This window comes from Enoplosus armatus, chromosome 12 (assembly GCF_043641665.1).
Source record: "Enoplosus armatus isolate fEnoArm2 chromosome 12, fEnoArm2.hap1, whole genome shotgun sequence".
NCBI classification, from domain to species: Eukaryota; Metazoa; Chordata; class Actinopteri; order Centrarchiformes; family Enoplosidae; genus Enoplosus; species Enoplosus armatus.
In genome coordinates this window covers 177,564-200,145 of record NC_092191.1, presented here as the reverse complement: position 1 = coordinate 200,145, position 22,582 = coordinate 177,564, and the positions used below count along the sequence as shown (strand labels likewise).

General features: G+C 42.4%; 1 protein-coding gene across 1 annotated transcript in view; it reads right to left on the bottom strand.

Annotated features, from left to right (window-relative positions):
• Positions 1–1,978: 1,978 nt before the first annotated feature.
• ubr2 (ubiquitin protein ligase E3 component n-recognin 2) overlaps positions 1,979–22,582 on the bottom strand; it is a 37,820-nt gene continuing 17,216 nt past the window's right edge. Inside the window, exons 20-47 of the mRNA XM_070916617.1 lie at positions 17,725–17,841; positions 17,077–17,140; positions 16,561–16,685; positions 16,423–16,475; positions 15,899–16,001; positions 15,664–15,712; positions 14,447–14,601; positions 14,212–14,314; positions 13,267–13,376; positions 12,883–12,966; positions 12,573–12,754; positions 11,821–12,029; positions 11,639–11,732; positions 11,127–11,288; positions 10,937–11,025; positions 10,485–10,545; positions 9,520–9,668; positions 9,334–9,389; positions 8,666–8,762; positions 8,467–8,534; positions 8,000–8,138; positions 7,812–7,902; positions 7,250–7,380; positions 6,750–6,858; positions 5,654–5,788; positions 4,554–4,724; positions 3,901–4,002; positions 1,979–3,817 (exon numbers count right to left, since the gene is read on the bottom strand). Coding sequence (XP_070772718.1) covers positions 3,676–3,817; positions 3,901–4,002; positions 4,554–4,724; positions 5,654–5,788; positions 6,750–6,858; positions 7,250–7,380; positions 7,812–7,902; positions 8,000–8,138; positions 8,467–8,534; positions 8,666–8,762; positions 9,334–9,389; positions 9,520–9,668; positions 10,485–10,545; positions 10,937–11,025; positions 11,127–11,288; positions 11,639–11,732; positions 11,821–12,029; positions 12,573–12,754; positions 12,883–12,966; positions 13,267–13,376; positions 14,212–14,314; positions 14,447–14,601; positions 15,664–15,712; positions 15,899–16,001; positions 16,423–16,475; positions 16,561–16,685; positions 17,077–17,140; positions 17,725–17,841 — 3,150 coding nt within the window. The 3' untranslated portion in view covers positions 1,979–3,675. The remainder of the gene's footprint in view (positions 3,818–3,900; positions 4,003–4,553; positions 4,725–5,653; positions 5,789–6,749; positions 6,859–7,249; positions 7,381–7,811; positions 7,903–7,999; positions 8,139–8,466; positions 8,535–8,665; positions 8,763–9,333; positions 9,390–9,519; positions 9,669–10,484; positions 10,546–10,936; positions 11,026–11,126; positions 11,289–11,638; positions 11,733–11,820; positions 12,030–12,572; positions 12,755–12,882; positions 12,967–13,266; positions 13,377–14,211; positions 14,315–14,446; positions 14,602–15,663; positions 15,713–15,898; positions 16,002–16,422; positions 16,476–16,560; positions 16,686–17,076; positions 17,141–17,724; positions 17,842–22,582) is intronic.

Below are 22,582 nucleotides of genomic sequence, written 5' to 3'. Positions count from 1 at the left end.
CCCTGCAGGTGCTCCTCAGTGACAGGAAGCACGAGAACTGATCAAGTGATGACGAAGAAACTAGAAACTCCCTGTAGCGAGGCTGACAGAGGCAGCGCTGTGAAAGAAGTAAAGGGTGTTACCATGGCAACAGACTGGGGGGGGGGGGGGGGGGGGGTGACTGTGTTAATGATGAACTCATGAACAGGTGAGAGATTTAAAAGAAGACGAAAAACTACTACCGGACCAACCTGAGAACTACCAATACTCCCACAATCCAGGAGGTGGGCAGATGCAGTTTCAGTTCTTCAAGAACTCATACAAGAATAAAGAAACTGACTTTGTAATGCAAAATCGAATATATACACTAATTGATATGTGATGTTTAATTTCTCCTTCATGGAGAATGTGAAGCTTTGGAACAACATCCTGATTTTGATGCTGCTACAACAGGAGTTAACCTAACTAATTGAACGTATTCACTAATCCAGATAAGATAAAGATGAGATGTGTGGTCTCTTTGTTTACCTAATGACACAGGAAATGTGAATATGCATTTATATATACAAATTGTTTGATCATAGCTTGTAATGAAAGCTAAAGAAATGTATGTTAAAATACTCAAAATTTCTCATCCCCCCAGAGTGCAGGTGTGACTGCTAGCCCCCCTCTTCTGCATGACCCCCTCCTCTGTTCAGAGATAAGGAACCAACATGTGTTGATTTTAGTTTACTATACCCATATATAGATACACATATACAGGTAGAGATCTATATACATCTCTCCCTTTTGGGTCCCTCTGGGCTCTTCCCTCTGATATGCTTGTTACCATGACAACCCGACTCTTAACGCCCTGACCTCTTACTCTTGACTCTTACGCTGACTCAGTGAACCGCACTGAAGTCCAGCCAACTTTGAAAAGAAGAACTTTCTGAATGACGTCTAAATTCTAACACAACTGTTAGAAGTGAAGAAACTCTGAATCCTTCACACCCAACCAAGTGGGGGTGTCTGAAGATGTTATCATCCAGCTGCCTGCTGAGAGAGGAAATCCCGGTTCAAGCCGAACCGCCACGTGGGAACGAGCACAGGCGAAGATGTCCGATCGAGCCCCAGAAAGCTGGCCCACAGAGAAACGATGTGCGTCTCCCCCCTCCCTTCACTGACCATGTGAACCACCAGGTGAAACTTTCCTTTTCCTGTGATGGTGGGGTCGATGCTGTAGATTAGTAAACCGAATGCAGCGTTAGCTCAGGAATAAGACCTCCCGTCAACACAATCACGATAAAGAACCGTGACATACTGCCCTCTGCTTCCCAGTGAGCTCTCAGCTGCTGACCGGTGCATTCAGGTCATTTCACCGGTCAGTTTTAAAGTCATCCACTTAGTGGTTTCCCGTGTTTACCCAAATTTAATACAACTTTCCAAAATAATCCTTCACTGTGTCATCCGGTGTAAAATGGTCCTCATTTCACGCATTAATTGTGTTTGGTTGTATTCATGATTGAATTATTAATGGCTCGTCGCTGCATGCTTGATATTGATTCATGGTTGCATTTATTCATGTATTTGTATGTTTAGTAGTTGCAGTTGTGTGTTTATAGTTAGTAGTTTAATAAATATTTCATTTATAAACTGATCACGTGGTTTGTGTGTATGAAGTATTACGGTCACTGAACACGAGTCAAGAACTCCGTAGCAACCTTTTAGACTGACACTGAATTAAGTGATTTGCTGTCATTTTCCCTTTTTAAGGTGGTGCCCCGTATTAAAATATAAATATTGATTATTTCTGATAGTAGAAGTTGAGGGCCATCCCTCCACTTCAGGTTGTACTAATTTGAATTTAGGCCATCCTTTTAGTGTTGCCTTAAACAGGAAACCTACTATTGCTCAACCTCCTCAGAGGACCCGAACCCTTAAGACTGATCTGTCCTCCAGCGCCACCGTCAGGATAAACTGATTAAACTCTGAGAAGAAATGGAGCTGAAAAATAAAGTCCCTTTTAAAGTTTTTATTGGTTTTGTTATTCTTATACAATATTGTACATTTACTCATTTATACAAGAATTCACATATAAACAAGTCAGCTGTGATAAATGATGCAGTGTGAGGAGGCGACATGCCGTTTTTATTCAAACGTGAAAACAAAGACTGACAATAAACTCAAAGTTTTTCACTTACTTAAAACAATTTTTACAAACTAATAAATAAATAAATAACTGAAGGAGATTTCTGTGTTTCGATCTGATTACCGTGTTTCTGTTCCGCAAAGCCATAAGAAACAACATTCAGCTCATTTTAACAGGAAGTGACACCACACAGCTCACATGACCCACAAAGTATGTTAAATAAAAAGTTAAAACTAAAATAATATCTGATATCAGCCTTTCGTTCTTAATCAGTACGTACTTCTGATATGTGCTTTGATATGTTGTCAAACTGATCAATACGGCGACCTCCAGCTCTAATAAGACACAAAGAAGATATTATACATATGATTATTATTATTATTATTATTCCTGTTTTCATTGATCATTCATGATGCTTTAAATGTTTCACTCTGGGAATCTGTTGTCATAGAAACGCTCAGAATCAAGGAGATTAAATTCAGCTGCTACAGGAAGAGACTTCACAATAAAAGACTTCACAGTCTGTTTCTGTTCTTACTGCATGTTGTTGCCTCATTTTAATCAATTGTATATAATAATAATAATAATCAAATATATAATTAATGAAATACTAAATGATTTCTCTCAGCCAATCATTCTAAATCTGTTACAGATGACTGACGAGTTGCTGCTTCCTCATCCTGTTTTTAATGTTTCTTTAATGAAACCTTTGAGTGCGACTGAATACAGAAACTTACTTAGTGTTCCGTCTCTAAATACTACAATATCCATGAGCCTCTGCAGCTGTTGCTGGCAGGGAACTGATTTAAACAGCTGGATGTTTCATCAATTGAATCTTTATCTTCAGCTTACCGTTAATGTGAAGCTCTGATTGGCTGTTGACCAAGACAGTTTTTATGACTTTGTATCAAAGAAGCAGGTATCTTCTAACACAGTTCATCACACCTGTTGAACACACCTATTGAATCTCTGAACGAATCAGAAATGTGGGGTCGGTGATCTGGACCTCTGAAACAGGCTTGTTTTTCCCCTCATGCTGAGAAAAAAAAAGAGAGGTTTAAATTTATTATAAATTAAAGATAAAACAGCTTGACCTGTCAATCAACCTGTGAGTGACAGCAGCAGGTGGATGGGGCTTCACTTTGGTTTACTCAATCATTTCCTGTCGTGTTCCTGCAGAACTTCATATGGATTTTTAAAGATTCACAGAAAGTCAAAAAATCTCCCAAAACAAAATTTCAAATCTGAAAAAAACTTCCAATTAAAAAACTATAAAAAATGACGTTTTCTAACTTCCCGTCTGTGTGAGCAGGAGATGAAAGGGTGGAGTCACTTATATTGCCTCTCTCTGATAGGTCAGAGGTCAAAGGTCAGGAGCCTCCATGAAACAAAAACCAAAAGCCAAAATTCCTGAAAAAAATCCCTGAAAGCTGATCTGAGCTCAGTGCTGGGCTGCTGGAAGCCGGTTGGTTGAGAGGAAGGAGTTGTTATTAAAAAGAGGCGGGGCAAACGCTGAGAGCCAATCGCCGGCCGTCTTACTAAGCGTGTAAGGGCGGAGCCGAACATCACAGATGCTGCCAGTCGATGGCGACCAGCGTCTGATTGGCCTCCTGAGCATGACCGATGACCTCAGCGATGCCGTGCTGACGCCACAGGCGCTCGATCTTCCTGTAACGCTCCGCACACAGGTGGAGGGGGTTCCCCCGCCTGCAGGGACACACACAAATAAACAAATACACAAACACACAACCAACAAGTAAATAAATACGTGTGTGTGTGTGTACACCTACTTGAGGCCCTGGTCCGTCTCTCCATAGTCGTCCAGGTATGGAGGAGGATAGAAACAGCCCTTTGTTTTACCTGCTACAAACAACACCTGACTCTCTCTGACCCTACACACACACACACACACACACACACACACACACACACACACACACACACACACACACACACACACACACACACAGTACGTGATCATGACCAACAGTCTGCAGTCAGGCTGTCCTGTTCTGTAGTAGAAAGTTTATATTGGGTTGTATTGATGTGGTGCTTCTGAGTATGAGGATGAACTTTACAGTGAATTCTTAAAAACACAGTTATTTACAGGGGTGTGATGAACATGAACATTTGAACAGGTGTGTGATGTACACGAACATGTGTACAGGTACATGAACATGTGTACAGGTGTGTGATGTACATGGACATGTGTACAATGTACATGAACATGTGTATGATGTACATGAACATGTGTACAGGTGTGTGATGTACATGGACATGTGTACAGGTGTATAATGTACATGAACATTTGAAAAGGTGTGTAATGAATAGGTAAGGTTGGTTCAAATTTGAAAGTGGACAGAAAAATATACTTGATTACCCACAGTTGAAGTACCCACAGTAGCAGTAGTATTACAGTAGTATTAGAGTACAGGTGTGTTACCTGAGGAAGAGGCCGAGGCCGGCTCCACAGGTGAGGGTGTGGGCGGTGCAGGCTCCTACATCCTCTCCGTCCACCTCCGTCTGACAGCAGTAACTCTGAGAACACAACATGGAGCCGCAGACCAGACACAGAGTGGGAGCTCGAGACTTATCACCTCCTGACCGCGGACACCTGCACAGGTAACACAACACACACACACACACATATACATATATATATATATATATATATATATACATATATATTGTATATAGTGTGTATAGCATGTACAGAGTGTGTATAGCATGTATATAGTGTGTGTATAGTGTATATCATGTGTGTATATAGTGTGTATATAGTGTGTGTATAGTGTGTATACTGTGTGTATAATGTATATAGTGTGTGTATATAGTGTGTGTATAGTGTGTATATAGCGTGTGTATACTGTGTGTATAGTGTGAAAGCCCGACAGAGGATGTACTTCCTGAGGCAGCTGAGGAAGTTTAACCTGCCACCATCAGACCACGTCAAATCCCTTGTAATGTATGTTACTTGGCAATAAACAGTTTCTGATTTACCTGACAAACTCTCACTGACACCCCCCCGAACACTACCACAAGCTATACGTTATATTAACGTACATCACCCCTGTCCCCACTGCGTTACATTAACGCACTCACCCCCTACTGGACACTTTATCTGGACACTTTACTTTACTTTATTCTGGTCACTGCACTGTTTGTTATTTATCTTATCTTATTTTTATTTTTATTCTTATTGTTATTTTAGCTTTTATATTCTACTTATTTGTTATCAAAACAATAGCACCTTCAGACCACAGCAAATTCCTTGTAATGTATGTTACTTGGCAATAAACAGTTTCTGATTCTGATTCTGATTCTGATATAGTGTGTGTGTATAGTGTGTGTATAGTGTGTTTATAGTGTGTTTACAGTGTGTATATAGTGTGTATATAGTGTGTTTAAAGTGTGTGTATAGTGTGTTTATAGTGCGCATAGTTCGTATATAGTGCGTATAGTGTATGTAGTGCGTATTTCGTGTATGTAGTGCGTATTTCGTGTGTATAGTGCGTATATAGTGTGTGTATAGTGCGTACTGACGTGAAGCTGGACGCCTGGTTTATCAGGATGCTGTAATCTTCTGGCAGTTCGATAAGTCGGTTCGACTCTCTGGGGAACCTGATTATGACTCCGCCCCCCTGCAGTATCTGTCTCACACCTGGATGACAACACCACCTGTACCCCCCCCCCCCCCCCCGACACACACATACACACACAGACAGACAGACAGAAACACTCAGTAGGTGAGTCTTAACACATGGTTAAAGTTGTGAAACGTCTGCAGTTTGGTTCAGTTTAGGCACCAAGATTAGTTTTTCAACGTTGACTTATCTTTTTAACCCAAACCATTGTCTTCTCCTAACCCTAACCAAGTAGTATGGCTGCCTAAACTAACCAAACTGACTGAAAGCTGAAAATAAGTCAACTAAGTCTAAAAAGTGTCACAATTGCCTCATAGAGAAATTGAACCTTAATCTCCTGGATGAGTCCTGTGTTTGACCCATTCACCCACCAAAACCGTCTTCCCTCATTGACTTTGATGCTCTTTATACTACGTCAGACTTAGACTTTTTAGACTTAGACTTTATTAATCCCACAGTGGGGAAATTTACAAGCAGCAGCAAAGACAGAAAGGTGCAGAAACACACAGCAGACAAGCACTGTGTCAATAAGAATTAGAAGTATTTTTTTAAAAAGAAAAACAATATACAAATAATAAATAGATATAAAAAATATGGGGGACAAAAATAAATATATACACGGAAAATATAAAGTATGTACAAAGATTTATGTGCAGTTAAACAGTCTTATAGCCGCAGGAACGTCAGCTGTCTGGCAGAAAGGAAAGCCTTGAAGGCAAACTTCTCCCATGTGCACATGCCGTCTCCTCCTCCAGCATCTCCACGTAGCTAGCTGAACAATAGGTGGTGGCATTTTCTCTGTATTAATCTGGCTATATGTATACATCTTTCATTCCGGATTTCCGATACCTACATCGCCCCCCACCTCAGGCATTCATCGTCTCATCAGAAGCACAGTTAGCACTACAGCTTGGGTTGGAGGGTTTAGATGGACTTTTTAATCAGGTTATAAACTGTACTTTTGTTTGTGTGTTACCTGTGTGTGTGTGTGTTACCTGTGTATAAGCGGCTCCAGCAGCGTGTTTTGGCTCTGGTGGAGCTGCAGTATGTTGGAGGGCAGACTGAGGTAGCTGCACAGCGCCTCCCACTGACCAGGACCTGCAACTACACACACACACACACACACACACACACACAGATCACATTCTGTGCAACACAAACTGTGTAAAAGACGTAAATGTAAACTAACTATTTCTAGGAACATATATTCCCACAGTTAGTCTCTGAGGATGTTTCCAGGACGAGTTCAACCTGCTGCTGCTGTTCTGGTCAATGACTATTTATTGAGTTTGATGGAGAGCAGGAACACCTGGATCACATTCACAGCTGCAGCTGTTCTCTGAACTCCTTCTCTTCTTGCTGCTTCAAACACTAAACATTTTAAACTTCTTGTTCCATGAACATGTTATTGTAAACAGGTTTTATATTATAGCACTGGACCCGTCAATCACTGAAGACCTGTATGTATTAGTGTGTGTAGTGTGTGTGTAGTTACCCAGCAGGTCAGCAGGCGGTGCTGTAGAGTTCAGGTAGTGGAAGAAAAGGGCGGCAGTTCGAAGGAAAGGCAGGACGCCAACTTTAACACAACGAAACAGCTGCCACCCAGAGGTCACTTCAGGTAACACACTGATCCCCACACACAGACACAAGCAAACACACACAAACTGGTATTGAACAAAACTGAGCTGTTGAGAGTACCCAAAAGTGACACAGGAGATAAATAAATAAATGATATCTTAAACATAAATAAATAAATCATTTGGCCAAAATAGGTCAATAAATAAAGTATTATTAGTTTTATTATCTTTTTCTGTTCCACTTGAATTATTTCTACATTTATTCCTTACCACATTTATTTGTTTGTTTATTTATTTATGTATTTGTTTGTTTATATATAAATATAAAGAAATGAATATATATAATATTCTTCGTTTATATCTTACCCATTCATTTTTATGTCTGTCTGTCTGTCTGTCTGTCTGTGTCTGTGTGTGTGTGTGTGTGTGTGTGTGTGTGTGTGTGTGTGTGTGTGTGTGTGTGTGTGTGTGTGTGCTGACCTGCCCAGGTGTTTCCTCAGGGTGTTGTAGAGCTGACACGTGAGCTCCTCCTCCTCTGATCCCCCACTGTCCTGATCCATACACACCTCCTCTAAAGACAGACAGGTGAGAGACAGACAGGTGAGAGACAGACAGACAGGGTGTGTGTGTGTGTTTTGTTAGTATTTTTTTGTGTTTGTGTGAGTCACCTGTGGTGGAGGTGAGCAGGATCTGAACCAGGTGAGCCACAGTGACCAGGTGAAGAAGGTGGAGATGGGCCGAGTCTACCACCCTCCGTCCTGATTGGTCCAAACTGTGAACTGAGCTGTAGGACAACACAATGTAAACCTGCAGAGAGAGAAATACACAGACAGTTAACCAGAGTCAAACTGGATTTACACTGGATTCACATTGAAAGTTAACTCGATTAAACTAGATTTACACTGACCATTAACTGGGTTTAAACTGGATTCACATAGAGTAAACTGGATTTACACAGAAAACAAACTGGATTTAAATTTGACTGGACACAAACGTTATCAAAATTTGATTTGAACTGGATTGAAAGTGAATGTTAGTTGGTTATGGACGGAGTTAACTGGATAACCCGGATTGAAACTAAAAGTCAACTGAATTTAAACCGGATGCAAACTGGACATGAAGTGATGAAACTCACCAGCAAATGAAACATGTCGATGTCGAGGATACATGGAGTGTTTTCTACCTGAGAGTCTGGAACCAGGGCTACAACATACAATACACACAAAACACACACAATCATATACAACTGTAAATCACTGTGAGCAGTCTGATGAAGTGTGTGTGAGTGTGTGTACCTCTGAGCTGTCTGATGAAGTGTGTGTGTGTGAGTGTACCTGCGAGCAGTCTGATGAAGTGTGTGTGAGCTGTTGTTAGGGGAGCTGCAGTCCAACAGGATGAACTGAACCTGGTGAGAGAGCTCAGACAGTCGTCCTGTAACACACACACACACACACACACACACACACACACACACACACACACACACACACACACACACACACACACACACACACACACACACACACACACACACACACACACACACACACACAGAGTCAGGTGACTCGTGTTTCTATCTAGTCCTCATGTTGTCAGTCATGATGTACCTCAGGTGAATCAGTGATAGAAGGTCCTCCTCCATTCACAGGTACATCTTTACACATTTTATATTTTATCTTTTACTTTGGGCTCGTTTGAGTTCATCAGTCAGGACTGAACATCTGTACACGTTATTCTAGCAACATCCTGTTTCTGATTAAACATCTCATCAATCAGCTGTGGTGATGAAATAACAGCCACAGCTCCAACACACCTCCACTTGAGATAAATACAGCTGACTACATGATGACTGCGATCGATTATTGATCAGCTACAGGTTAAACTAATAGTTTCCTGGAAGGAACAGCGACCTCATCCTGCTCCAGTAGACTCCCCGCCCCTCTTGTCCAATCTGACAGTCTGAATCTCTTTAATTGTTCTGTTGAGGCCGAGAGTGTTTTACCTGTCGGCAAGGTAAACTTCCAAACAACGGCTTCTCCTCGTCCATCAGGAGGCGCTCTGCAAAGAAACACATTGTCAGCACGACCTTTGACCTCTCAGGAGTGTGTGTGTGTGCGCGCCTCTCAGGTATGTGTGTGTGTGTGTGTGTGTGTGTGTGTGCGTGAATACCTCTCGGGTATTTATATACCTATACTCTGGATGGTGTAGGCACAGGTGGACCAGATCAGCATGGGGACTCTCTGGTCCTGCTCGTTGGGGTTCACCTTCAGTCCCACCTTGTAGGTCGACATGCTGAAGGTGGTGATCATCTCACTGATGCTGCTGGAGAACGGGTTCCTGAGGGAGACAATGACATCACTGCTGACATCACTGCTGACATCACCATCTGCTGACACTTCTCTTCACAGAGGCGTACAGTTGTACTACAGTTTCTATAACAGTACTTATCAGTATCAGAGTGGGAAGACTGAACTACATTCACTTCCAGTAAATAAACTCCACATGCAGACCTCTGGACTCTGTGGTCCAGACCTGTAGGTGTGAGTCCATTCAGTAATTACAGGTAAACATTATCATTTAGCAGCAGTGTTGTTCTTTAAACCAGACCGAGGCTGCAGTCATGTTAGCAGCCCTGTGAGGCTGTACTGTGACAAACTAGTGCTTTGAGCTAAATGCTAACATTAGCATCCTAACATGCTCACAGTGATAGTGCTCACATGTTCACCATCTTAGTTTAGCGTGTTAGCATGCTAAAATTAGCTAACTGAGTAAACACAGAGGCTAGCTGAGGCTGATGGATGTCATTAGTTCTACAGGTATTTGGTGCTAAACCAAAGTACTGAACACATTAACAAGTTGACCTGATGATGGTGCTAGATGAGGAGTCAGTTCTGTTAACAGTCGACCATGTCTGTTCTTCAGCACACGTTTCTAATGTAGTTGAGTTATTTAGACAACAGTTTTTGATGTTTTACAGCCGATTGAAAACATGTTTTCAGCTGATCAGTCATTTTAAATATCAATATATCTGATTATTACATAGCAGAAACAGCCAGCCAAAGTTATGAGAGAGAAAGCCATCGACACATCCAGTGAAGGACAAAACAAACTGTGATACAGATTATTGATCAGGATCAACAGTTGCTGACTCACTGCGGAGTGAAGTCGACTCTGAATCCTTCAGGAACAGCAGGCTCTGCCCCCTCTGCAACACCTGAAATACACACAAGAGTCACGTTTCATCCAAATGGAGCTCAAATTTTAACTGAATTTTCAGAAAATCCTCCAAAGAAAACGTGACTTGCTTCTTGTTTGTTGTGTGAATATGAGTCACTGGTTTATGGAGATAAACAGCTGGTGGAGCTAATTCTCCATTAAACCATCACAGAAGAAGAGGACACAACGAGATGACGTCATTAAAGAGCTCCAGTCGAAGCTCAAACAATGGAGAACCATGTGTAGAACATGATAGAAATATGACATTTGTGTTGTGAGGAAGGTTACAGTTACATCGCTCAACACAGATATGATGTATCCAGCTCTTCACTGGAAGATACTACAAGATCATGTGACTCCGCCGTCTACATGATTGACAGGTGACTGACCATCAGACTGCTTCCTGTGGGCGGAGTGTAATGCTGCTATCTGCTGATTGGTCGTTTTAAGCCACGCCCCCAGGCTGGGATGATCGACACTGAGAGAAAAAGGAAGAAAAAGAGAAAGACAGGTGTGAATATACCTGTGGTCAGGTGTGTGTGTGTGTGTGTGTGTACCTGTGGTCAGGTGTGTACGTACCTGTGGTCAGGTGAGTGTGTGTGTGGCAGCAGAGGGATCACAGTGTTGCTCAGACACTCGCACAGCGGACACAAGAACTCTCCGTTCTCCACGTCGTAGCTGGTGTGACCTCGAAGGCGCTGCTGACGTCTCTGCTCCTTCAACTGCACCGCCTCAAAGTACCTGAACACACACACACACACACACACACACACACACACACACACACACACACACAAGGTCATCTCCTGAGAGCTGAACTTGTGTAAAAACTGTGGACTCACAGAGAGACACAAACAAAGTTGTCTTTCAGTTTGTGTCTCCTTCCTTTGGGACGACGACACAAATTCAACAGCGTTGTGAGTCCTCAGGAGGGAGAGAGTACACTAAAAAACATACACTATAAAAAGGTAAAAATTAATCCCAAGACTTCTTCTAAGAGTTCAAATACCCCAATAATCAAATTATTAGAGATATCTTGGCTGATTAGTTGCCCTCTGAATGACAATCAGTTTGCAGCTGCAGTGTCTCACCTCTGCCAGCAGGTGGCATGCATGATGTGTCCACAGCTGGCTGTGTGAATCCCCAGAGACAGGTCAGGGTGCATGAACAGAGGGTCGTGACGCTCTGAAACAAAGTCACACATCTATCAATCAACACTGATTAACACGGATTGGTTGCTGTCCTGATGATGTCAGAGTGAGGCTCCACCCACCTGGGTCGGGCAGGTTGCGGTGGCGGTTTTTGGACAAAACTGTCGACCTCTGGACAAACGCTGCCAGTACCATGGCTCTGCCGTGACCTCTGACCTCCTGCTCCTCCTGACACAGGATACAGGTCACCAGCTGACGGCGCTCAGCTCCGCCCACCCTCCTGGGACCAACACACACCTGAGAGACACAGGACGGCTCCGAGCTGGGAGGACTGGGAGGGGAGGAGGAGGTGGCAGAGAACATTTTAAGATTCTGTGGTGATTTCTTATCATCAGAGAATGAGATTCTCCAGTTATATTTTCAGTTATATCAGATCATAAATTTAAACTGATCAATAAGTAGTATCTACAGCTGTTATTTCAAAGTTGTAGGTTGATTGTGTCACTCAGGTAAATATAAGATCTGATCAGACTAACCCTATCTGCAACAGATGTTAACCGGTGTGTACGGATGTGTGCAGGTGTGGACAGGCGTGTAAAGGTGTGGACAGGTGTGAGCAGGTGTGTACACGTGTGGACAGATGTGGACAGGCGTGTAAAGGTGTGGACAGGTGTGAGCAGGTGTGTACACGTGTGCAGGTTTGGGCAAGCGTGGGCAGGTGTGAACAGGCATGGGCAGGCATGAACAGGGGTAGACAGGTGTGAGCAGGTGTGTACAGATGCGTGCAGGTGTGAGCAGGTGTGTACACATGTGTGCAGGTGTGGGCAGGTGTGAACAGGTGTGAACAGGTGCGAACAGGCGTGGGCAGGTGTACCTGTCCTCTGCAGCAGCAGACGTAGAGGCCTCTAGCTCCTCCAGACTCTGCTGGAAAAGTTCTTTGTTCTCGTTGATGAAATGTTTCTGCATCTCAGACATCTGAGCCATGATTTTCTCCCTCCTGAGCCGAGCCATCTCCGCCTTCCTCTTCCTCTCCGCCTTGTCTTTATCTCGTACCATCTGCAGGGACACCACCAGACAAGTTTACGTAGGGAGGTGATCAATAATCAATTACATCTCAACAATACACTCATTCATTTCATTCTGATTTCATTCCTTATAGTTATTAAAGTGTTTGTGTGTCACACCTCCTCCAGTCCTTGTCCCTGGCTGATGGTGACGGTGGAGGTGGAGGACGTTCGTTCTCTCATCGTTTTGATACTCGTCACCATCTGCACACACAAACTTCTACATCAACAACAGAAACATCCAGACGAAAAGTTTGACCCAGAGAGTCACTGAGACTTCTACTACAAACCTCCCCTTCACGATGTGAATGAAAATACAGAGGATCCCAGGATGGAGCTCTGTGAGACACCCTGAGGAACAGGTGTGCTGCACTAAACTCCCCTGTTAACAGAGCTGAGAGGTGTTGTGCCCCAACATAATTTGAGTGGAGAGACCTTTAGGATCTAATCAAATAGATCATATTCATTTGTATAGTGTAACATCAGAGTGACATCAGCGTTTACCTTGAGGATCCAGGTGATCATGTCTTTGTGGACCTCGAGGTGAGGAGCGTTTTGCAGACTCTCCAACAGAGCCAGGACACTTCCTGAAGTACTGGGAGCTTCACCTGGACCTGAACACACACACACAGAGAATGTGATCTTGTGTCTGTAGATGTTAACTGACCGACTGACTGAACTGAAGGACGAAAACTGAAAAAGTCAGAACGTGTTTTTAAACTCAGAAAGTGGTTCTAACAGCTCCCCCCAAAACCTTCAGAACCAGTATCACACGATCTGAGACAACTCCCATATTCACATGAACATCAGTCAGAGTGAACGCGTTGAGTCTCTGCAGAGAAAACACATGATCTATGAACAGCCTGAGGAAGGTTCAGCTGCAGCATGTTTCAGGACTGTTGGGTGGAAGCAGGATGGTTTTCAGGTTCAGGTGACAATGAATGTCTTCCTGTCTAACTCTTTCTGCTGACTACCTGCTGCTGCATGTACAAACTACAGTGAACAAGTTCTCAAATTCTCAAAATATTTTGTTTAATGTGTGTTTTGATATGTGACTCTCTATTGAAGACCAGAGTTCTAATAAGACAGATAATTACAAAATGAATTAATTTCCAGAACAATGAATAAACAAATAAGCCGACAGAGTTTAGAGAGATTCATCCTGAAAGAAATTTATTAAAATATATCAAATAGAATAAACCGATATTTCTATATTTCAGTGCAGTCTGATTTATTTAGAGATATATTATATTATTCATTAATCTAGTTTCAGGAAAGACATTTAATTTATCAAACTGTCTATTCTATCAATAATCAATTATCATATCTAGTCTTTGATGGCCTCTTAGCCTGTTAATGTGTGTGTGTATTGTGAGTACTGTGTGTGTACTGTGTGTGAGTACTGGGTGTGTACTGCGAGTAATGACTGTGTACTGTGTGTGTACTGACGTGTGATCTTGCAGGTGTAGTTGAAGGTGACGTCATCGTCTCTGCTGCTGTTTGCCAGCTGCTGCTGCTCCTCCAGCAGAGCCACGCCCACCAGGTGGAGCACCTGTACACACAGTACACACACATATACAGTACAGAGAGTACACAGTTAACACAACTGTCCAAACATCACACACTGAGTATTTACATGTTATTTTCTCACAGTGAGGAGCCCCCCCCCCCCGGCGAGTCGTACCCTCTGCAGCATGGACTCAGTCCAGCCCCCCCCGCTGGGCTCCACAGCCCACTGCAGCACAGCGCCCTCTACAGCCAGCAGCACGTCACACTGCAGCAGGTTCACCAGGCTGCCAAACAGAGGACAGAGGGGGGGAGGGAGGGGGGGCGGCAAGGCTGATCAACACACACACACACACACACACACACACACACACACACACACACACACACACACACACACACACACACACACACACACACACACACACACACCATTACCATGGTGACAAACTGATCAATACATTCAACACCATTTTCAGTGTCATCGTTAAATGTGATTATTGTTGATTCATGTTCAGTAAACAAAGTCTGTTCATAGATAAGAGCTTAAAGAGTCAGCTCATTGGTCCACTGTTGTAGTTCTGGTACTGGTTCACACTGGACCGGTTCTGGTTCATACTGGACTTATTACAAACGGACCAGGAATCAAAGTGACAGCACGTCTGAACTTAAATGTTTCTAATGAGTACTCTGGAATCACACACAGATTATTAGTATCATTAGACTGTAAATGAACTGCATGTAATTAATAATGGCAGACAGGTAGAAACAGGAGGATCTCTGTGTTACACAGTTTAATGTATTGTGAAGTCCACACCATGGTACACGGATTATTAGTTCAATTCAATTCAATTCAATTCAATTCAATTTTATTTATATAGCGCCAAATCACAACAAAGTCATCTCATGACACTTTACAAAATAGAGCAGGTCTAGACCGACTCTTTATAATGTTATTACAGAGACCCAACAGTTCCCACCATGAGCAAGCATTTTGGCGACAGTGGCAAGGAAAAACTTCCTTTTAAGAGGCAGAAACCTTGAGCAGAACCAGACTCTAGGTGGGCGGTCATCTGCTTTGACCGGTTGGGTTTTAGGGAATTAGTGATTCAACTTTGAAAGTAATGTCAAAATCATGAGATCCTGTTTGTTCCATCTGCTTTCACAACTAAAATAAACCACTTGGAACTGGACTGAGACCTTTTTAGACGCTCTCAGTCCGGTTGTTTAGTTCACACCAGAGTTTGATTGACAGCTTTCACACCAGAACAAACCAGCAGGTGTTTAACAGGTAACAGGTGTGACACACACACACACACACACACACACAGGTGACTTCCTGTTAATGTGTACCTGTGAGACAGACAGGTGTGTGAACAAGACAGGTGTGTTTACCTGTGTCCTCTCCGTTCTGTCTCCTCAGCTTCCTCTGAGCCTCCTCAGCCTGTAACACACATCACATACTGTTACCATGACAACGCACACATCAGTAGTTCAAAGATAGCCCGATCAGTAGTCCAATCAGTAGCCCAATCAGTAGCCCGATCAGTAGCCCGATCAGTAGCCCGATCAGTAGCCCGATCAGTAGCCCGATCAGTAGCCCGATCAGTAGCCTGATCACTGTGTGTACCTTTGACTGGTCGGCTCTGCTGTAGTGATGAAAGTACAGGTTGAAGTGTTTGTTCCACTCAGGACGCAGTTCATACAGACCTCGACCTGTCACACCTGGCTTCCTGTAAACACAGCACGAATACACACAGTACTACAGTCTGTACTACAGTCAGTACTACAGACTTCGACCTGTCACACCTGGCTTCCTGTAAACACAGTACAAATACCCACAGTACTGCAGTCAGTACTGTGACATCTGGCTTCTAATAGGAAAACCCAGACACAACTGTTGATTCAGGTAAATGAATGTGTATTTAAGGTGGACTGGTGACTGTTAAGGTGGATATGTATTTAAGTTGGATTTAAGGTGGACTGGTGGTTGTTAAGGTGAATGAGTATTTAAGGTGGACTGGTGGTTGTTCAGGTGAATGTGTATTTAAGGTGGACTGGTGGTTGTTCAGGTAAATGTGTATTTAAGGTGGACTGGTGGTTGTTAAGGTGAATGAGTATTTAAGGTGGAAGTGTTGAAGGAAACAGACTGACTTGAATGAAGCCACGCTGTCGATGACTCTCTCCAGACCCGTCTCCTTGTTCCCCTGTAGAGAAAACAAGTCAGAGAGGTATGTAAACAGACAGACAGGTAAACAGAGAGACAGGCAGACAGACAGGTCAGTGTCTCACATTCTCTGGCAGAGCCTTCACCAGCTCACTGTGAGCCATTGGTCTGATTGACAGCTGGTGGATGATTTCTCTCCTGACCTCATCAAAGGGCTCCACCTGGCCGACACCTGACACGTACCGCTCACCTGTACCGTACCACACAAAGAAACAACACACACACATTTAAACCAACAGTTTACAGTTGACTAACAGTCTACAACCATGCTAGCAGCTTTGTGAGCTAAATGCTAACACCAGCATGTTCACATGCTCACAATGACAATGCTAACATGCTTATGTTTAACAGGTATGTTTATAATTTTCATCTTAGTTTAGCATGTTAACATACTAACATTAGCTTATTATCAACACAAAGTACAGCTGAGGCTGATGGGAATGTCATTAGTTCTGCATGTATTTGGTTATAAACCAAAGTATTGTAGTATAAAGTATCACTGTTCCTCTGATTCTGGTTTGAAATGTCTAGAAACTAAACTTTTCTTTTTAATAAAGTTGAAACAGCACAGACAGACTCACCAACGACCATGATGATGAGGTGAAGCATCTCCTCGATCAGAGTATTGTTCTGCTGGACCACATCCTGTCATACAGACAGTAGAGTCAGTTAGGCGTCAGTGGAGTGTCAGTGGAGTCACTAGGGCGTCAGTAGGGCGTCAGTAGGGCATCAGTAGGGTCAGGGGAGTGTCAGTGGAGTCAGTAGGGTGTCAGTAAGGTGTCAGTAGTGTTAGAAGGGTGTCAGTAGTGTCAGGAGAGTGTCAGGGGAGTTAGTACAGTGTCTTTAGGGTGTCAGTGGAGTCAGTAGAATGTCAGTAGTGTCAGTAGGGTGTCAGTAGAGTGTCAGTAGAGTGTCAGTAGAGTGTCAGTAGAGTGTCTTTAGGGTGCCAGTAGAGTCAGTACAGTGTCTTTAGGGTGTCAGTAGAGTGTCAGTGGGGTGTCAGTAGTGTTAGTAGTGTGTCAGTAGAGTGTCAGTGAGGTGTCAGTAGTGTTAGTGGGGTGTCAGTGGGGCGTCAGTACAGCGTCAGTGGGGTGTCAGTACAGTGTCAGTACAGTGTCAGTACAGTGTCTTTAGGGTTTCAGTAGTCAGTAGAGTGTCAGTAGTGTTAGTAGAGTGTCAGTAGTGTGTCAGTAGTGTTAGTACAGTGTCTTTAGGGTGTCAGCACTGACCTTGTTGGCCTCTCTGTATCTCTTTCTACAGTCTACAGAGCTGAAAATGTGAAAAAGTTCGAATCGACTCAGAACAATCATCAGGAAGTGGTTTGGATCCATCATGGACGCCCCTGCCTGCATGGAAACAGAAACAACCTTCAGAGACTTATATATACACACTATATTGCCAAAAGTATTGGCTCACCTGCCTTGACTCGCATATGAACTTAAGTGACATCCCATTCTTAGTCCATAGAGTTTAATATGATGTCGGTCCACCCTTTGCAGCTATAACAGCTTCAACTCTTCTGGGAAGGCTTTCCACAAGGTTTAGGAGTGTGTTTATGGGAATTTTTGACCATTCTTCCAGAAGCGCATCTGTGAGGTGACACACTGATGTTGGACGAGAAGGCCTGGCTCTCAGTCTCCCCTCTAATTCATCCCAAAGGTGTTCTATCGGGTTGAGGTCAGGACTCTGTGCAGGCCAGTCAAGTTCATCCACACCAAACTCTCTCGTCCATGTCTTTATGGACCTTGCTTTGTGCACTGGTGCACAGTCATGTTGGAACAGGAAGGGGCCACCCCCAAACTGTTCCCACAAAGTTGGGAGCAAGGAATTATCCAAAATCTCTTGGTATGCTGAAGCATTCAGAGTTCCTTTCACTGGAACTAAGGCGCCAAGCCCAGCTCCTGAAAAACAACCCCACACCATAATCCCCCCTCCACCAAACTTTACACTTGGCACAATGCAGTCAGACAAGTACCGTTCTCCTGGCAACCGCCAAACCCAGACTCGTCCATCAGATCGCCAGGTGGTGAAGCGCGATTCGTCACTCCAGAGAACGCGTCTCCACTGCTCTAGAGTCCAGTGGCGGCGTGCTTTACACCACTGCATCCGACGCTTTGCATTGCACTTGGTGATGTATGGCTTGGATGCAGCTGCTCGGCCATGGAAACCCATTCCATGAAGCTCTCTACGCACTGTTCTTGAGCTAATCTGAAGGCCACATGAAGTTTGGAGGTCTGTAGCGATTGACTCTGCAGAAAGTTGGCGACCTCTGTGCACTATGCGCCTCAGCATCCGCTGACCCTGCTCCGTCATTTTACGTGGCCTACCACTTCGTGGCTGAGTTGCTATCGTTCCCAATTGCTTCCACTTTGTTATAATACCACTGACAGTTGACTGTGGAATATTTAGGAGCGAGGAAATTTCACGACTGGACTTGTTGCACAGGTGGCATCCTATCACAGTACCACACTGGAATTCACTGAGCTCCTGAGAGCGACCCATTCTTTCACAAATGTTTGTAGAAACAGTCTGCATGCCTTGGTGCATGATTTTATACACCTGTGGCCATGGAAGTGATTGGAACACCTGATTTCAATTATTTGGATGGGTGAGTGAATACTTTTGGCAATATAGTGTATATATATATATACACTATATTATATATATATATATATACATATATACACTATATTATATATATATATATGTATATATATATATATACATACATATATATATATATACATATATATATATATACACATATATACATACAGTACTGTGCAAAAGTTTTAGGCAGGTGTGAAAAAATGCTGTAAACTAAGAATGCCCTGACTTTGTGCAAGTATACCTATAAGAATTGATGCTGGTTTGAAGGGTAGTAACACCAAATGTTGATTTGATTTAGATTTTTCTTTTGTTCGCTCACTTTGCATTTTGTAAATTGATAAAAATAAACAATTATTTATATTTTTGAAAGCATTCTTAGTTTACAGCATTTTTTCACACCTGCCTAAAACTTTTGCACAGTACTGTACATATATACATATACAGTTGCAATCAGAAATATTCAACCCCCCAAAGATTTTAAGGATTTATCAACTAAAGTTTTTTCAAAGAGCAAGATTCTGCTTTGGATGACTTCTTTATGAGTTGAGTGATACATAAAATCAACACAGAAAATGCATGATGTGGTATTTGTGTGTAACAGTATATTTTGTTAAGATAGCCATGTCACAATTATTCAACACCTATATAATATTGTTGTTTTTAAAGCTTTCTGACAGTTTTTATGGCCTAAAGTGGAGTTGAAACATAATTAAGCCTTTGGGAGCTCTATAATGATCCTTCATTTGCTTCAGCTGTGATGCATATATAAACCCCTCCCATAAAGGTATTCAAGGTGAATTGCAGTCATGGGAAAGACAAAGGAGCTTCCACAAAAGCTGAGAGAGGAGATTATTTCATCACACCTGAAGGGCCTTGGGTATAAGAAGATTTCCAAAACATTTAACATTCCAAGAGACACCATTGGGAGCATTATAAGGAAGTTTAAAACTTATGGAACAGCTGCAAACCTGCCTGGCCCTGGAAGAATGGGCAAAGATTCCGAACGAGAGGTGTAAGAAGCTTGTCAGCACTTACCGAAAACGTTTGTTAGAAAAGTTTGTTTATAAAAGTTTGTTTATAAAAGCTAAAGGATGCTCCACAAAGTACTGAAGCTGGGGGTTGAATAATACTGCACATGCACATGTGTTAAAAGAGTTACATTTTTCATTTGAACTTTAAAGTTAAGTCAACTTCTGTTGTCAAAATAACTCAAATATGTATCAATAAATATTTTGTTGTTTAATGAGGTTTTTTGTCATTTATTGTCATTACCTTTCATCCACATCACTATAATGTCTTTTGAGGTGAGGTGGTTGAATATTTCTGATTGCAACTGTATATACATACACTACTCACAATAAGTTAGGGATATTGTGAGAGACTCAGTGGATGTCATACATACGGTGTTTGTTTCACTTCAGAGATTTTTGGGATAGGGAGGAAATTGTATTGGGGTGATAGACACACCTCATTTTGTGTTTTCCACGTAATGGTCTCACTGTGTACAGTGTGCCTTACATATTGGGGCCAATACCAAAAAATACCAAAAGACAACCCTTTTCAATGTGGCATCAATTTCAACATTCTGTGGGTATAAAAAGCTGGTATTGTCAGTAAGTCATTCCAAGTTCATCATTCAAACAGCCATGAACACACAACGTCACTTAACGGACAAGCAGCGCCACCTGGCCATAGCGCGCCTTCGGGTCGGTGGCAGGCAGTCAGATGTTGCTCGTGAACTTGGTGTGTCTCAAAGTGTCATCAGCAGACTTGCATCAAGACACAGAACTACTGGCAGAGTTCGTGACAGACCCAGGAGTGGAGCCCCACGAGTGACAGACCGCAACGATGACCAGTACCTAAGGACCTATGCACTCAGACATCGTTATGCAACTGCCACACAGCTGCAGGCCCGTTTACGAGATGTGAGGGGTACTAGGGTTTCCAGACAAACCATTCGCAACCGACTCCACCGCTTTGGCTTGAATGCCAGACGACCGTTGCAGGTGACTCCACTGACACCAAGACACCGCCGTGAACGTTTGCAGTGGGCACAAGACCATGTGACCTGGACAATGCAGCAGTGGTCTACCGTCCTGTTCACTGATGAGTGTCGGGTCACCTTGCACAGAAATGATGGTCGTCAGCGTTGCTGGAGAAGGCGAGATGAGCGATACGCCGAGGTCAACATGGTCCCCAGGGTTCGCTTTGGTGGAGGAGGTGCAACAGTCTGGGCAGGCATCACCAGTCAGCGCAAAACAGATTTGGTTATTGTAGATGGCTCAGTCACTGCACGTTCTTACCTCAGAGACATCATAGAACCCATCATCATCCCCCAATTCCGCCAGCACACCCCCAACTTTCTGTTCATGGATGATAATGCTCCACCACATCGTGCCAGAATTGTCACAGCTCGACTTCAGGAAGTCGGAGTGCCTTATATGGTATGGCCAGCAATGTCCCCTGACCTGAACCCCATGCAGCACGTCTGGGACCAGCTGAAGCAGAGACTGGATGATCGTACCCCACCCCCACGTGACCTGGCAGAACTGCGTGTAGCACTTGTGGAAGAGTGGAACGCATTGCCTCAGAACAACATCATGAGGCTAGTGAGGAGCATGAGACGTCGCTGTCAAGCTGTCATTGCGGCAAATGGTGGAAACACCCGCTACTGACATTGTCAATTTTTGTTATTTGGGGCTATCCTTGTTATTGTCTAAATTTTTGGGGTAATAAATATCAAACTAATGAAAATGGTGTTTCTTCTCATTCATTATTAGTAATATCAAAGGGAACTTTTACTTATTTCATTAAAATTCAGACCAAATAGGACAAGCACTCATGTAAATAACAATATCCCTAACTTATTGTGAGTAGTGTACATATATACATATATATACATATATATATACACACATATATATATACATATACATATATATACACATACATATACACACATATATATACACACACATACATATACACACACATATATATACACATACATATATATACATACATATATATATACATATACACACATATATAAACATATACATACATATACATATATATACACATATATACATATATATACATATACATATATATACATATACACATATATATACATACATATACACATATATACATACATATACACATATATACATATACATACATATTTACATACATATACATACATATATACATATACATACATATATACATATATATATTTACATATACATATATATTTACATATATATACATATATACATACATATACACATATACATACATATATACATATATATACATATATATATATATATATACACATATATACATATATATATACATATATATATACAGTGCTTAACAAATTTATTAGACCACCTGTCATAAAAATGAGTAAACACAAATATTTTAGAAATCTGTCAGAAACTTGTTTCAATCTAAAAATTATATTGT